At 41.0% G+C, this 16,764-nt stretch overlaps 1 protein-coding gene across 7 annotated transcripts in view; it reads right to left on the minus strand.

The window, feature by feature from the left end:
- Positions 1-16,764, minus strand: part of SH3GL3 (SH3 domain containing GRB2 like 3, endophilin A3) — a 139,847-nt gene that overhangs the window by 22,745 nt on the left and 100,338 nt on the right. For all 7 annotated transcript variants that reach the window (XM_070494316.1, XM_044760501.2, XM_070494320.1 and 4 more), the window contains 2 exons: positions 14,343-14,446; positions 13,043-13,152 (listed from right to left, as the gene is read on the minus strand). In XM_070494316.1, coding sequence (XP_070350417.1) covers positions 13,043-13,152; positions 14,343-14,446 — 214 coding nt within the window. The remainder of the gene's footprint in view (positions 1-13,042; positions 13,153-14,342; positions 14,447-16,764) is intronic.

Genomic DNA, 16,764 nt, shown 5'->3' on the forward strand with positions numbered 1-16,764 from the left:
TATTTAGAAGAATTATAGGAAACCATTCCTTTCAGTGAGAAAGTCTTTCCCTCTAAAGCTTCCTTCGGACTGAAATAAGAGAAGGGCTCCACCCCTTTCATGAATCAATGGCTACAGATCAACAATAACAATTGCAGTTCACATTTTAATTTTTTCAAATATAGAAAATAGAAAATGTTCAACCCATGTGCTTTTCAAGTTTTTCAGAATGCTAAGTACTCATAAAAGATAAATATTGCAGCCACAGAATTTAGACCTGGAAAAGAACCTTGGAATGTATTAAGATCAATCATTTCACTTAGGGACAAGTTCAAATCCGTCCAGAGATGTTAAGAAACTCACAGAAAGTCACCCAGCTAATAAGTGCCAGACTCAGAACTAGAATGTGGAACTCCTGTTTCCTTGTTTATTTCTCTCTTGTCAATAACTCTGACTCTGAACCACTACTGAAAATATATAGAAATGGCTGTGGGGAGAGGGCTGGAGGCAGGGGAAAAAAACAGAAGAAAAGAGTGGGAAGGAATAAGGAGAAAAGTAAGAAACAGCCTGCTGACTGAGCAATCACCACTGTCGCTGCTGTGTGAAATTTTAATTTCCTTTTTGGAAATCTAGGTAAGAAGTCCATATATTTCTATCTGCAAACTGCTCGTTGTCTTTAATTTTCAAACTTCACACTCTACTTTCGAATAAATGTTTATTTTCTAATGTAATCCCAGAGATTTTGCTCCAGTGCGGGGAATGACTTGGGCTCTAGACATTATTTCCGAGCCCCCTCAGAAGTGTCAAGAAACTTATAAAAGTCTCTTTTATACCTAAAGGGAGTTAGAATGTCTTAATATAAGCCATTTGAGAGATTTATTTGGCCTCGCTCTGAAATGCCTGTAGCACACATTTGGAACCCACATTTGTTCTCTAATCTCAGCCTTCCACATTTTTAGAGTCGATCCCAGTTTGCAGCATATTAACCCTTACCTGTGATTATATAAAAGTGGTAGCCTCTTTAAGAACTTCAGTGAAAAAAAAAAACCTTCATAAATAAACAAGTTGATAAAAAAAATGTAAAATATACTTTGTCCCCTAGTCTTTAAATTGATCATTCAACAAGCAGACAACTTGGAGTCTGACAAAAATTGCCCCAGGGTAGGGAAGACATTTGAGCACAGGTCACAAGTTCCTTCACTATATTCTTCAAAACCAGTGGTTTTCTGGGAACAACCCAGGCACACATTTCAGTTCGAGGACTTTTCTTGGCCTCCTTTCCTCCTTGGGGACCCAGGGGCAGCACATGCTGATGAAGTGTCATGACCCCATACTCACGGGCTTGGACAGCCAGTGGGTTCTCCTAGCCAGGGCCTAAACTTAGATTTTGTCTGCAATCCATCATTTCAAGATGTGATTTCCACACACCACCCCCACCCCTTCTCCACTTTTGGCTTACTTTATTCATTCTCTTAAGTACCTAGAAATGATATTATCAAAGATTCCATCTCAGTCCCATGGTGGATTCTACCTAATTGACCTACGTCCTTTCATCTCCCCCTTTTTTTTTTCTTTAGAAAGAAGAAATGATGAAGAAAATGTTCTTGGAATTCATTTCTGGCAGAGTCCTGCGAGCTTTGCTTTAAATTGTTACTGAAATGCTTGACATTTTTCCTTCACTTTATAAACATTATGTGCAAATCATTCAGAATCCTAATGGAAAGTAATTTCCCATTAATTCAGGCTATAAAATGCCATTTTCTTTTGAAACTGTGCCGTAGAAACAAACAGTACAGGACCCCTTTACACTTGCAAATTCCATCCCCAAATCAACGAAGCCCAATGCTGGAGTTGAGGACTAAAGCCACGGCCAAAAGAAATCTCGAAGAGGCAGCTGAGGACAGGCCCAGGCACATGTCAAACGGTGGCACATGCTGGAGTTAGCAGCACTTGGGAACCCAGTCATTGGACACTGAGCCTTCCTAAAAGCCATCTTTGGCACATCCATGACCTCTGGATGACCAGCACCCTTCTAACAACTTCATCTGCCTAGGGACTGAGCTGCTGGCCACGGAGGGGATGAAAACACTGACATGCACAGTCCGGATGAAGAAGCTGAAGACCCCACTGTCTTCTCAATGTCTTCTTCCAAGTCAGATGCGTACAACACACCACCTTTGAGACCATCTGTTGGCTACAGATTCCTTCTGATCAAAAATCTTGGAAATAAACCATTCTTGATGCTCCTGGACATTTTATAACCTTCCCCAGTATTCCTTCTTAATAATATAAAATGAAGTATCTGTAAGGTAAAGTGCCCAGCTCTGCTACGTGCTGGCTCTGCAACCTTGAGGAACCCCCCCGAACCTCTCTGAACCTCCACTTACTCATCTGTAAAACGGGGATAATAGTTCTAGAAATGTGTGTGAAGTATTTAGTACATTGCCTGACCCACAGCAAGTCCTCAATAAGTGTAACTGCTACGTTGTTATAGTATTAATTACTGTTTTATTTTTTATTATGATCACTTCCTTATAATATTGTTACGAGGATAAAAAGAGTTATGTATACAGAGCATCAAATAATAATGCCTGGCATATTTTCGGCACTCAAATGCCATGCCCTTAGGCCCGTAAGTGATACTTAAGTTAAAGTGCTTTTCCACTGTTGGCGAGTATAACACTCTCCGCCTTGCCAGTCTGAGAGGTCACATTTAGCATCCCTCTGGGAGATGGAGACATCATCACCAAAGGAAAGCCGAGTTCTCTCTCATGGCAGACAAGAGCCCGGTGTCCTGGGAGCTTGACTCAAAGTCTTGTCTCCAAGAACTACCCCCACCCCCCACCCCCGGTTGGACACAGGCTGGAAGGGTAGAGACGGTAGCTAAGGACTGAGCCCTGGCGTCCTGGGTTCTGCTTGTTCTGCTTCACTCAGATACAATATACTGGGGTGGACTCATTTTCAAAGTGTTTAGTTAGTTTGTTTATATCCAGCTTCTCTCTAAACAGAAATGGCCTTTTTTTTGAAGTGGCTTACAATAATATATGTATTTAGAATAACATTGTTCCAGACCAGAAATAGAAAAGAAAAGCCAAAAAAAAAAAAGTAGAGAAACATACAAACAAGGGAACTTTGAGACTAAAAGGCAAACTATGGCCCTGGGCCAAATAATGTTTTAACGGAACATAGCCCTGTCCGCTGATGCACACATTATCCACAGCTGCCTTCACACTACAGCAAAGAGTTGACTAGTGGCATCAAAGAGCATATAGCCCACAAACCTAAAATATTTACTATTTGGCCCTCTACAGAAAGTCTGCCAACCCCTAGGTTATCTTAATGTTCATCCCACAAGCAGTGTGGGAATGTACGTGGCACCACATTCTAATATTCTAGAAACGAAATGGGGGACCCTACAGAGATGTCCGTGAGTGACAGACAGACATTTCCTTCCACAACAAATTTGCAGTAAGTGTATGCGGTAGAAACCGCAAGTTGGCCACCAAACCTAATCATCTCTTCTCCCACAGTAATTACAGCATAATACACTATATAATACAATACAACATAACATAATATAACATGATGATTGTAGTACAATCACAGGTAGGATGTGACTGTCCAGCTTGCCTCTCCCCCAACCTTTGCAGCTAGACCCGGTCCATGTGACTGAGCTCTTGCGGTGGGATAGAAGGGGAAGTGATGGCAACCACTTTGGGCTCTGTCACATTCTTAAAAGGAAATCTCTGGCCCTGGACTTCCATTCTTAATTTCCATCTGGTTTGAACACTGTTTTCTTGAGTCTCTGTGGAACAGTAGCTACTATTACCCTAACTAGTGCAGAAACTGGTGTCAAAAGTGGGGTGTTGTCATAATAAAACCTAAAATTCATGATGCTGACTCAGTGGCCAGGCAGCGATGAAGAAGAAACAGCAATAACAGGCGTGAAGGCCAGTGACCTTGGTTGTGCCAAAAAATTTGGCGAAACTTTTGCCTATGATAACTTTGGAAGCATACCATATGCCAGAAGCTCTAAAGAAAGAAGTTAGATAGAACAGAATGTTAGTCTATGTTAGCTACTCCTTCAGGCATGTAGCAAATTACAGTAAGAAAGACAAGAATTGCCCAGTTTGCAAGCAAAAGGGAAAAGAGAAAAATTAAAGGTTGGGTCCCAGCACATTAGAGATCAGCTAACTGCTTGTGTACCCCAGAGAATAGAAGATAAGAAGCTTGTTATTCCAAATCCTTCTCAGAGACCTCTCTCAAACAAACAAAGGCACCCAGTTCTGTGGTAAAGATTAAATTAAAGATTCTGCCTCCCCACTCAAGTCTGTTGTTTCAGATGGCCTCAAGGTAGACTCCATAAGTTAAGAGAGGGAAGCATGGCTTAGTCAAGGAAGGAAAGAAAGAAAGCAGCCTGACGTGCTACGTCTAAGAAAGAACACTGGATGTGATCACCAGCACGTGGAAATGCCTGGGAGACACAGATCAAAACTCATTATGTTTTAACGGCACTGAATTGTGACCTGAAAACATGGGCATCTACGGAACACTGAAGAACCCTTAAGGCCCCTAAGTGGCGGTAAGCACAATTCCCAAAGCCCTCTTCAGATATGAAAGACTTCTTGGCAGATATGAAATACTTATGAGAAGGCAAATCTAGAGGCCCAGAGGATAAAGGACAAGAGTTTCCCCACCTTCCGGAGAGCAGAACCAGGGTCTACTCAAGGATCTTCTTTCACTGCCACAGTAGAGTCCTTGCAATGCATTCCTGTCCAGCAGAAATCCATCACTGCTCTGGACCAGTGCCTGCTGCGTATCTCCCATGGCAACTGGGTGTGTCTGCCCTGCTGGAGACTGCATTTCCCCACTGCTTTGCTACTACATGTGGCCCTTCGATTGAGCACTCCTGGGACGTGAGTGTATCGTTTCTACCTCGCTGGCTTAAGAGGGAATGTCTAGCCCACAATTTTGTTCTTTCTCCCCTTTCTGCTGTGGAGTGCCAACAATGAGGATACCTTGGAAGCCCCATGATGGAGATGGCAGAGCTGTCATCAGCCTAGGCCCCTGAGTGACTCCATGGATGAAACCCACTCATCCTCTTGGAATATTCTCCCTGGATTGTTGCAAGAGTGACGAAATCCTATTTTGTTGAACAGTGCTTGGACTTTGGGGTCTTTTTAAAAAAAAACAAAAACAAAAAAGAAAACAAGAAACTAGTGTTACCAGAGAACTATGCCTGAATTCTCTCTTGACAATATTTTAATGAAATCAATTTCATTCAAATAACTTTAAATGAAACATTACATCAAAAATGTAAATTGAAAACTAGTGCCACAAAGAGACTGTAACCACGAAAATAATTATGATGGAAAATAGACAATTTTATTAAATTCAAGCTAGGTACTCTGGTATGTGCAAAAGGGCTTTTAGACTGAGGCTTATCTTCTTTGTTAAAATTAAACATTAAAAATATTCAAGCACAGGGGCTGGCCCCGTGGCCAAGTGGTTAAGTTCGCGCGCTCCGCTGCAGGCGGCCCAGTGTTTCATTGGTTCGAGTCCTGGGCGCTGACATGGCACTGCTCATCAAACCACGCTGAGGCAGCGTCCCACATGCCACAACTAGAAGGACCCACAACGAAGAATATACAACTATGTACTGGGGGGCTTTGGGGAGAAAGAGGAAAAAAATAAAATCTTTAAAAAAAAATATTCAAGCACAAAACTGTGGCTTTATCCCCTTGAAAACACGACTAAAAGAGATTCAAAAAAAAGGATACTTTTCTTAGGATGTGATTCAAGGTTCTTTACGTCCACATCCATTTAGCACCTAAAGTCACCTTGGGTAACAGCAGAGAGATGAATTCAGTGGGATATAATGGTATCGAATGATTTAAGGGAAATTTGCATTAATAAGGAAGACTGAGTTCAAGACTACAGCCTTCCTTTCATGTACTGAATCACTATCAATTATAAAATGGGTATTTTTTAAGTTCCAAATAATGTTGGAAAACAAGAGCAAACACTGCTGGTAGACAAAAAATTATGAGGAATACAAGGAATACCTGAAAGATGGAAGAAATGAAGCTCAAAAGAGTTCCCAGAGAGAAATGCTATACAAGTCGATTCTGAGGATGCCCAAAGCTCAGAGTAAGTGGATGCTGGAAGTGGATGACTAGTTGGCCTTCTGAGAAAAGAGCAGCCAGGTGAGTCCTCCCATCCTGGCTTTGGACCACGTACCTGGGAGCTCAGCATCTGCCTCCAGAAAGGAGTATTGAGTGTGGGCATCTGAAGCAGAAAGTCAGAGCAGTGCCATGAGAGGCACAAACACACAGAAAACCAGAAGCCAGAACCCCTCACTCAGTAGAGTCACCCTTATTCCCTCATAACCATGAGAGGTAGGCAGCAGTAACAGACACAGCACTATAGACAAACGAACATGGACCCTCAAATAAAAAGTACACAGAGCCAAGAATCCTCAACACTGGATGAAAAATGACTTCATAAAAGAGACCCAGAGCTCAACAAACATGCAAAGAGATAAGAACTATAGAGACATCAAATGAAGACTTTTTAAAAAGTATAATTAACATTCTCAGAGGAAAATGAAGGATCTAATTACTTGTAAAACTAAAATTAAAAATTCAAATATTGGTGTGGTAGGTAGAATAATAGCTCCCCAAAGATATCCACAGCCTAATTTCCAGAACTTGTGAGTATGTTACCTTCCTTACATGGCAAAACATAATTTTGCAGATGGGACTAAATTACGGATCTTGAAGGGGAAGATCATTCTGGATTATGTGGGTGGGCCCAATGTAATCACAAGGGTCCTCATACAAGAGAAGCAGGAGAGTCAGAGCCAGAGAAGGAGATGTGACAATGGAGGCAGAGGTCAGAGAGAGATCTCAAGACATGATGCTGCTGGCTTTGAACACAGAACAAGGGGCTACGAGCCAAGGAACACAGGCAGCCTCTAGAAGGTATAAAGGCAAGAAAACAGGTTCTCCCCCAGAACCTCCAGGGGGAAGACCAGCACCTTGATTTTAGGACTTCTGACTTCCAGAACTCTAAGACAGACAATGGATCTGTGTTATTTTAAGCCAACAGTTTGTGGTAATTTGTTACAGCATCAATGGGAAGCTAATACAACTGGAATAAAAGAATTCAATAAATAGGCTAAGTAAGTAAATGGGTACAGTCAAAGAAAACATAATAATAAGGTGAAATCTTCTCTGAGGGCAGAGTGAAAGAACAGAGATATGGAAAGCAAGAAGGAAAAGATGACACATAAAGGAAGAGCTGAAAGTTTCAACATCTAATAGGATCTCAAAAGGGAAAACCAGAGAGAATAGAGAAGAAAGATATTTAAAGTAGTAAGAAAAAAATTTGCCATGATTAAAAACAATATGAGTAATCAGATTAAAAGGGTCAACAAGAATGAAGGGAGAGGAAGGGAATACTTCTGATAGACTTGCCAGGAGAAACAGACAACTCCACAGTTATACTCAAAAGATTTCAATACTCCTCAGCCAAAAATTAATAGAAAAAAATGGATAAAATATCAGTAAGGATACGGAAAACTTGAACCAGACTATCAAAAATTTGACTTAATTGACATTTATAAAACACTTCACCCAACAAGAATAGAATACACATTCTTCTCAACTGCACAAAGAACATTTACTAAAATAGATATTCTGGGACATAAAGCAAGTCTCAAAAAATTTAAAAGGATACAATTCATACAGAGTATGTTATTTGATCAAAACAGAACTCATTAGAAATCTAAAACAGAAAGATATCTGGAAAACAAACAAATATATGGAAATTAAATACACCTCAAAATAAACCATGGGTTAAAGAGGATATCAAAAGTGAAATCAGAAACTATTTTGAAGAGGATGAAAATGAAAACACAACTTCTTAAGATCTACGAGATGCTGCCAAAGCAGTACTTAGAGGGAAATTTGTAGCACTAAACACATATATCAGAAAGGAAGGAAGGACTCAATGATCTCAGCTTCTACCCTAAGAAACTAGACAAAGAAGAGCAAATGAAATACAAAATAAGCAGAAGAAATGAAATCATAACTATCAAAGTGGAAATCAATGAACTAGAAAACAGTAAACAATAGAGACAATAAAATAGAAAACTGGTTCTTTGAGAAGATCAATAAAATTCATACACCTATAGCCAGAATGATCAAGAAAAAAAGAGAGAAGATAAAAACTACCAATCAGAAATGAATGAGAGAGATGACACCACTGCAAAGTCTATATATCTTATAAGGATAGTAAGGGACTATTATGAACAACTTTATGCCAATAAATTTGGCAGCTCAGATGAAATGGACAAATTGCTTGAAAGACACAAACTACCAAAGTTCACTCAAGAAGAAACAGATAACCTCAATAGCCTTACAGCTATAAAAAAATTGAATTCATAGTTAAAAACCTTTGCACTGGGAAAACCTTTTAAAAAGAGTAACTCTACAGAGGAGAAAGCTGACAAACACAGCCTCAGCCAGGCGATCGAGATTAACACCAACAGTGACAAGTCATGTTGACAGGATATATCTTTGATATGATGTGATGACAATGGCACTTTACGTCTGGCATCTTCCTGTCCAAATCCATAACCCCAGTCTCATCATGAAAAAAAATTAGACAAATCTCAATTGAGGGTCATGCTACAAAATACCTGGACAGTGCTCTCTGGAACTACAGCCCATTAAAAACAAAGAAAGTCTTAGAAACTGTCACGGCCAAGAGGAGCCATGGAGACATGATGACTAAACATAATGTGGCATCCTGGATGCAATCTCAGAGCAGAAAAAGGACATTAAGGTAAAAATTAAGGAACTCTGAATAAAGTATGGACTTTAGTTAATATTAATGTATCAATATAGGTTCATTAAGTGTAATAAATGTACTAAGCTAATAGGATGTTAATAACGGGGAAATGGTCTGGGGTATATGGGAATGCTCTGTACTATCTTCACAACTTTTCTGTAAATCTAAAACCACCCTAAAATTGTTTATTTTTTAAAAAAAAACCTTTCCCACAAAGGGTTTATCCCAGGAATGCAAGGTTGATTTAATTAATTTAACATAATTCACCATATTAACAAACTAAAAAATTTATGATCACCTTAACGGAAGCCAAGAAGGCATTTGACAAAATCTACAATCTGTTCCTGATAAAAACTCTTAGCGAACTATAACTAGAAGAGAACTTCCTCAATCTGATAAAAGGTATCAATGAAAAACCTGCAGCTAACGTCATACCCAGTTATGATATCCTGAATGCAACTCCCTCAACATCAGGGACAAGGCAAGCATGTCCACCCTACCCATTCCATTCAACATTATAATGGAGGTTCTAGCAAGCGCAAAAAGGCGAGAAAAACAAGTAAAAGACACCCAGACATCCAGGAAAAGTGTCTTTTTATAGATGACATGATCGTCTATGTAGAACAATCATAGAATCCGTAAAAAAGCTACTACAACGAATAAGGGAATTTAACGAGATGGCAGGATATAAGACCGACATATAAAAATCAACTGCATTTCTAGACTCTAGCAATGAAAAAAACTGGGAACAAATTTTATTAAAATGCTGTTTCTAATCATACCGAAAATACAAAATATTGAGAGACTGATTTAAAAATGTACAAGACCTATATACTGAAAACAGCAAAACATTTCTGAGAGAAATTAAAGAAGACCCAAATAAATGGAAAATAAAATAGATTGTGTTCAAGATTGAAGTCCTGATATTGCTAAGTTGTCAATTTCCCCAAACTTATTTATAGCTTCAACCCAATCCAAATCAAAACCCGAGCACGACTTTTTCATAAAAATTGACAAGAAGATCCAAAAATTCACATGGAAATGCAAAGTACTGGAACAGCCCAAATAACTTTGAAAAAGAAGACTAAATTGAGAGGACTAATACCATGTGACTTCAAGACTTAAGCCACAAAACTACAGTAATCAAGACGACAGAAACTTGTACAAGAATGGAAAGGCGGTGACAGCTGCATTACAGCCATCAAGAAGAGGTGGGAGGAACCAGTTTTATGACTCTTAATCCCAACTCACACCAATGCCATAAACAGGTCAGGAGATGAGATCAGGAAAAATTTGTAGAGACATTTTTGGAGAGAGGACGGAGGAAGGGCAAGTGTTAGGTTCTTTCTATTTCTCATCAAATCAAAAGAGAGAGACTTTTAAAAGACCTCTCAGGGAGCTTGAAACACGTTCTCTGGAGCTTTAAGAACGGAAGTGGTAGTGGTAAGCATTTCACAATACATACATATATCAAATCATTGTTTTGTACACCTTAAATTAATACAATGTTATATGTCAATTATATCTCAATAAAACTGGGGAAGAAAAAAATACAGAAGTGCTAGATGGAGAAAGAGAGAAGCAGTCAGACACAGCCCTTCCCCTGACACCGGTCTTCCCACTACAACAAGCCAGGGCTTGGGGAGAAGCAGCTCAACTTTAAATCACGATGGAGCTTTGACTTAGCGTTCCGACTACTGCGTGAACCTGCACTTGCACCCTCGAGTGACCGCAGAACTGATGTTATCCGAGACTGACCAGAAAAGTCACCAGGCCTGCCCACATCTTCATCCACAGGTAGAGGCAACTGCATTTAAAATAGCAGCAGTGGGTGGGGAAAAAAGGCATTTTAAGAGTCCAGCATGAGCAAAGTGACGGTTACACAGTGAATGTTTTTCAACAAAAGTAGTGATTGTAAGTAAATTGGAAGGGTGAGAGAAAGGGATATGGGAAACTGAAGGACAGGAAGTTAAATCCTCATCTTCCATATCAGGAAATCAATGGACATTATCCCAAACCAAAAAGTTAAGAGACAGCAATATAAGTATATTATTTAGAACAATGGAGCTAAATACTAAAGAAATGACTAAAAGAGCTGAAGGTGGTTTCCTCTGAGAGGAGGAAACAAAGATGGGGAGAGGAGTAGAACGGGAGACCGCTATGACTCATGAAAAACTTTGTAGTACCATTTTCTTTTTATAACTATATATTTAAAACATATTATTCTGATCATTTTTATTTTTAATTGAAAAAAAGTATCTTAAAGGATAGCGATAGGGTTGGGAGAAAATTCAGACTCTCCAGCTTATATCGGCACTGTGTGTTATGGAGGACCAATCTAAAATCCATGGGCCAAGTGAACTTCAACCGAAGTCCCACATTTATACCCAAATTAACTCAAAATGGATCATGGACTTAAATGCAAAATGTAAAAGTGTAAAACTTCTAGGAAAAAACATGGAGAAAGTCTTCAGGATCTATGGCTAGACAAAGAATTCCCAGATTTCACATCAAAAGCATGATCTTAAAAGGAAAAATTGGTAAATAGGACTTCACCAAAATTAAAAACTTTTGATCTGTCTAAAACCCTGTTAAGGGGCCGGCCCCGTGGCCAAGTGGGTAAGTTCATGTGCTCTGCTTCGGCGGCCCGGAGTTTTGCCGGTTTGGATCCTGGGCACGGACATGGCACCGCTCATCAGGCCACCTTGAGGTGGTGTCCCACATGCCACAACTAGAAGGACCCACAACTAAAATATACAACTATGTACTTGGGGGATCTGGGGAGAAAAAAAGCAGAAAAAAAAAAAAAGATTGGTGACAGTTGTTAGCTCAGGTGCCAATCTTTAAAAAAAAAATTTAAAAATAAAAACTAAAACCCTGTTAAGAGAATAAAAAGAAGATACAGAGTGAAAGAAAGTATTTGCAAGCTGCATATATGTCAAAGGACTTGTATTCGGAATACATAAAGAACTCGAAAACTTCAACAGTAAATTGAGGGAAAAACTACTGAAACCCCACATGTAAAGAATTCTTATGAATCAATAAGACAAAGTAAATCACCCAAAGGAAAAATGAAAAAATTATATGAATAGGCAATTCATACATGAGAAGATACAAATGGCAATTTAAAATATAGAAAAAAATGTTCAATCTCACTAGTAATCACAAAAAGCAAGTCAGATTGGACGCCATTTTTACCCACAAATGCTCAGCAAAAACTGATCTCTAATGACACAGGTATGAGGAAAGCAGGCATTCCTCCATTCACGGTAGTGCAGCCATTTTCGAGGGTAATTTGGCAGTATCTATTATCACTGAAAATTTGCATCCACTCTAACTCAGCAGAAAGACTCGCCCATCAGCATATGGAGGCAGACAGGATATTCCTTTCAGCAAGTAACTGGAAATAGTCTTAATGTCCATTAATAGGGAAATAGGACACATAATAAAAAACTATGAAGCCATTAAAAATAGTAGGATCGATCCACATGCATGACATGGAAATAACTCCAAGAAATAGGGACACATTTACAAAAGCGAGCTGTGGAATCTAGTACGAGCTTGTACTTAAAAAACAGAAAATAGTCTAAAATTGTACGTATATGGTGTACATATGTATGCACAGAAATAGATATGTCTGTTCATATGAAATTGTTAACAGTGTTTCTGCCTAGAGGGGAGACTGGGATGGAGTACGGATCCCAGGAAATACAGCACGATTTATACTACTCGGATGTCGTTTTTCTCAGTGTGACTGTTTTATTCAAGAATATCTTTGTGTCAACTGTCTAATTAAAAAATAACAATGCGGCGCTTAAGACAGTGCCTAATATACAGCAGGTGCTCAACAAACGCTAATTCGAACTGTAAAAAAAATTATTAAAATATTTTGAAAGAGTTAAAAATTTAAACGTAAAGGCTCACAGAGCTGCCTGGCTCTAGGGCCGAGGTTGAACACATTAGAAGGCAATAAGTAAACTGACAGAACTCTTCCTGGTGCTGGTTTTCAAAAATTGATATAAGTACCTGAAACCAGGGAGTGTGAAAAGGAGCGTTATTGGAGGAAAAAGGGATTCACCAAACAACCAAAGAAAGAAATTCAGGGTCTCAGCGCATTCACTCGGAATACAGCAAGGCGCACTCAGGGGATGCTCCCAGAAATTCCTGACGGTTGGCACCCTCAGCACCCACAGAACAGTCATCTCACCTGTTGTCTTTGTTGAAGACGTGGCGGACACCCCATTGAGCTCACTAGGACTCCTCTTTATGGGCCGTGGCTTGTATTCTCGTTTAGGGAGATTGGAAGCAGCCGTTATTCTGTAACACACGTTTTCAGAGTCATCAGCCATCCGATGAACGAAGCAAAGCCTCGAGACACACAATTACTCTGCCCCAGTGAGCCCGCCACCTTCGGGGGGCAGGTGGTGGTCATTGAAGGGGATGGTTTTCACACATTGACTCTTGGGTAGCCCAAAAGGAAAGATGTGATACCCCAAACGCAGTCTTTCAACTATCTATTTGAAAAGTGTTTGTCTCTCAAAAAGTCTCCGAGGCATCTAGCGAGTGCCAGGGATGTACCGGGCGCTCAACGATGTCAGCCGCCTTCTCTCTCTCTCCTCTTGTAGAAACAGGATCATTAACAAGCTTATGTGAGCTCTAGATGAACCACCTGCCTCCAGAAGTGGATGCTTCAGAGACTGGACACACCTTTGTCTTCCGTCTATAATTACAGCACTGATCTAAGCAAAAACCCCTCCAAATTTACTCATTATCATGATCCTGTGTAAAACAATGCTCTATTATCAAACCTGGTCAAAAGGGTAGTTTTTTTAACCCAATATTTTAATTAATAGGGTTACCGTACATACTGCATGCGACATCACTAATTTTCAGAAAAGCATAGAATAGATCTATTATTAAAGTTGTAAGGAACTCAGCAATCTTTCTTTGATCGCTCAGAACGTATTTTTGACTCTTTTAATACCTCTCAGAGTCAATATTATGAACATGGCCTGATAGTTAGACTGATGAAGTTAAAACACATCTTTTTCAAGATACTTAGATACTTTCTGAATATCATCTCACTCTTCTCCCCATCCCTCGATGGTGGGAGGAGGGATAGGCCCTCACCACCCCCAGCTTGTAAATGGGGAACTAAACGCCCATCAATTCAGTAATGAAGCCAAGCTGGCTCTGGAGAGGCTGAACTCAAGGCGGGTGAGCGACTTTGTCTGGTTGCCCTAAACACGGGTCACAAAAAAGGGCTCTAGTGAAAAGAAAAAGGAGAGCTGCCAGCTCCCTTTTCCCAGTCGTGTCCCACTGGCCAGAGCCACGTATTTATCATCTCAATACTACCCCACACCCAACCATGAAAGCCAGCTAAGGAAAATTCAAAACAGAACAGGGCGGTGGGAATGGGGGGGGGACGGAGAGACAGACAGACAGACTGATTTCAAGTGATGTCAACTCTGCCACGCTGGGCTTGTAATAAGCGAGAAGGCTCTTACCGTATCTGTAGTTTGCTGTGCAGCTCCTGCAGGATCTCTGTGGACTGTTTGTGATAGTCTAACGCTGCTTCTATAAACGCGGCCAGCTGGCTGACTTGTTCTACCTGCAGCAGAAGTGGAAAATTACTCCACGGAGGCCAGAGCCTACATAACGTTCAGACAGAGGAGACCGGTAACAAAGACCTAGCTTTGCAAGGAAGCCCCGTGTCTGCCTCGGCTCTGGTCCATTTCATTTAATTTCATCTCGGCGCCCTGCGTAATGATCACACAGGTCATGATACAGAGCTATACGGGCTGTAAAGACGTGTTCAAGTTTATTCGTGATTATGACTTGTATTTAACTCAATAAAATGCCTGTTTTTCCAATTAGACGATATTCTCGGGAGATTTTTATGCTATAAAGTTCATGGATCTGAAAATGAAGAGATAAAGCTTTTCCAATTACAAGTGAAGCCAACATTTAGTAAATGAACTGCTTCCTTAGTGAAGTGTCTCTGTGGGCGCTTTGTAGCTAAGTCAAATCAAGAGACTAAGGAAATTAAGCCGTTCTCAGATAAGAAGGGAAGCTGGGGCAAAGACTTGCCAGCCCCCTATAAGCTTCTGTTGTTATCGGCACAAAAGCACGTCCCTGAAGGACACAGCTAGAAAGACTCTGGCATTGCTCCTTCCCATGAATCAAGACATTCATGAAACTTGTGACCAAATTACAATGGACGTGAAAAAATAAAAAAGCCTGGAAGACCCGGGGAAGCACGATTTGAGGAAGAGAAGTGTCCAGTAGGCCTGAGCTGACCCGCCTCCTCCCATGTCTGAGTGGCTGCAACAGAAAAGAGGGCTTCATTAAGGCGATTTTGACAAGCCCCAGAGGCAGGACCACAGGATGGAGGCGATGGGGGCCCCCAGGATGAAGCCCATGACTCCAGATGCAGACAGACACAAATCAAACTCAAGTCCCCTTTTCCCCAAGCTTCCCCAAGACCCAAGCATCATTTCCTCACTTCATTCGCTAATCAGCTTTAGGCCACAATCTGCCTCGTTTATTCCCCCACACACACTCGCTGTGCAAAACCCACTGCGGACTCATTTGTCTTCAAAGATCCAAGCTGTTTCCATTTGTTGCTACAAGCCATTCTTTCGCTACCTATACCTTCATTTTCCTTACCCACTTAGACCATTTTAAGCATGGGTTCATCACGCGTTTAAGACATACACAGAATTCCACTCATGCCACACTGGGATCAGCATCTGAACAATGAAATCCCACTGTATTACGTTTCTTTACCACGCTCCGTGGCTGGAAAAGCACAAGCCAAGCTTTAAATTTCCAAAAAACCCAACAAAACAAAACAAAGACAGCCTGGTCCCTACAAAATCCCAAGGATTTCTTAAGTTTCGCCTCTTTGGCTTTTCCACATACTTTTAAACAAGCCCAGCGCCACGGCCTAACATGATCACGGTAGAACCCAGTCCAGAAAGGAATGTCTTCTTTAGAGCGCTAGAGCTGCCTGCTGGCTAAAACCCAGGCCACATCTCTCTGTGTTTAGTAAAGTCAATTTCCATTTTAATACTGACTTTGAAAAATGCTTGACATTTTATAATTTTTAAAGGAACAGTGACAGATAGCTAAAGGAATATTTCTGGAAACATACACGGGGTTGCAAGGGGTTGTGGGGAGATCACGAGCGATCCACTCTAAAGTGGCTAAAATACAAGATTATGTAACGGAGAGATGCATCTGTAATTATTCATTTGATGGCTGACTTCGGGAAGGAAATGGATCCCAGGACCCCTTAAAACCTAGGAGACAACAGCAGCTGCACAATGCATGTAAACAGTAGCAGCTCACTGCAACTACCGAAGAGGTGGCTACTAAGCTGTGGGGCTCTTGTTGACATTGAAGCCACGTGGCACCAGACAGCAGAGGCGTCCAGCTGTCCCAGCATGTCCTGGGCCATGAGCAGCGAGCTGTGTGCTTCCCAAACCACAACTAGATTAAACACCTGGACAGGCAAAGCCAAGGGAGCAGCAAACCCAGGCCTTGCAAGAGCCAAAACTTGCCCAGAAGGCAAAGCATTTCTTCCACCAGCCACATCACCCAAACTGGCAAATCCACCTGTTGAAGGAGGGAAGGTCACCTGGGATGAGAAGAAAGGCTTGATTCTACTTCTGGCTGAGCCCTGGGCTGCCACCTTGCTAGCGCCATCTTGAGAGGAAAGTGTGACCTTGCCCTATGGGCAGGTTCACAGGACCTACACAGAGGAACAGAATCACCAGAGAATTAACTCCCTCTCTGATGATAAAGTGCACTAGCAGGTTCAGATAGAGCCACGCAGCCCACAGGTCTGAAGTGAGATGCTCATACTGCAAACAGACTTCCCCACAGATGAGAGGCGAAGGGGGCCAGGCCATAAACAGGCAATGG

Source organism: Equus asinus, chromosome 2, assembly GCF_041296235.1.
Source record: "Equus asinus isolate D_3611 breed Donkey chromosome 2, EquAss-T2T_v2, whole genome shotgun sequence".
Taxonomy (NCBI): Eukaryota; Metazoa; Chordata; class Mammalia; order Perissodactyla; family Equidae; genus Equus; species Equus asinus.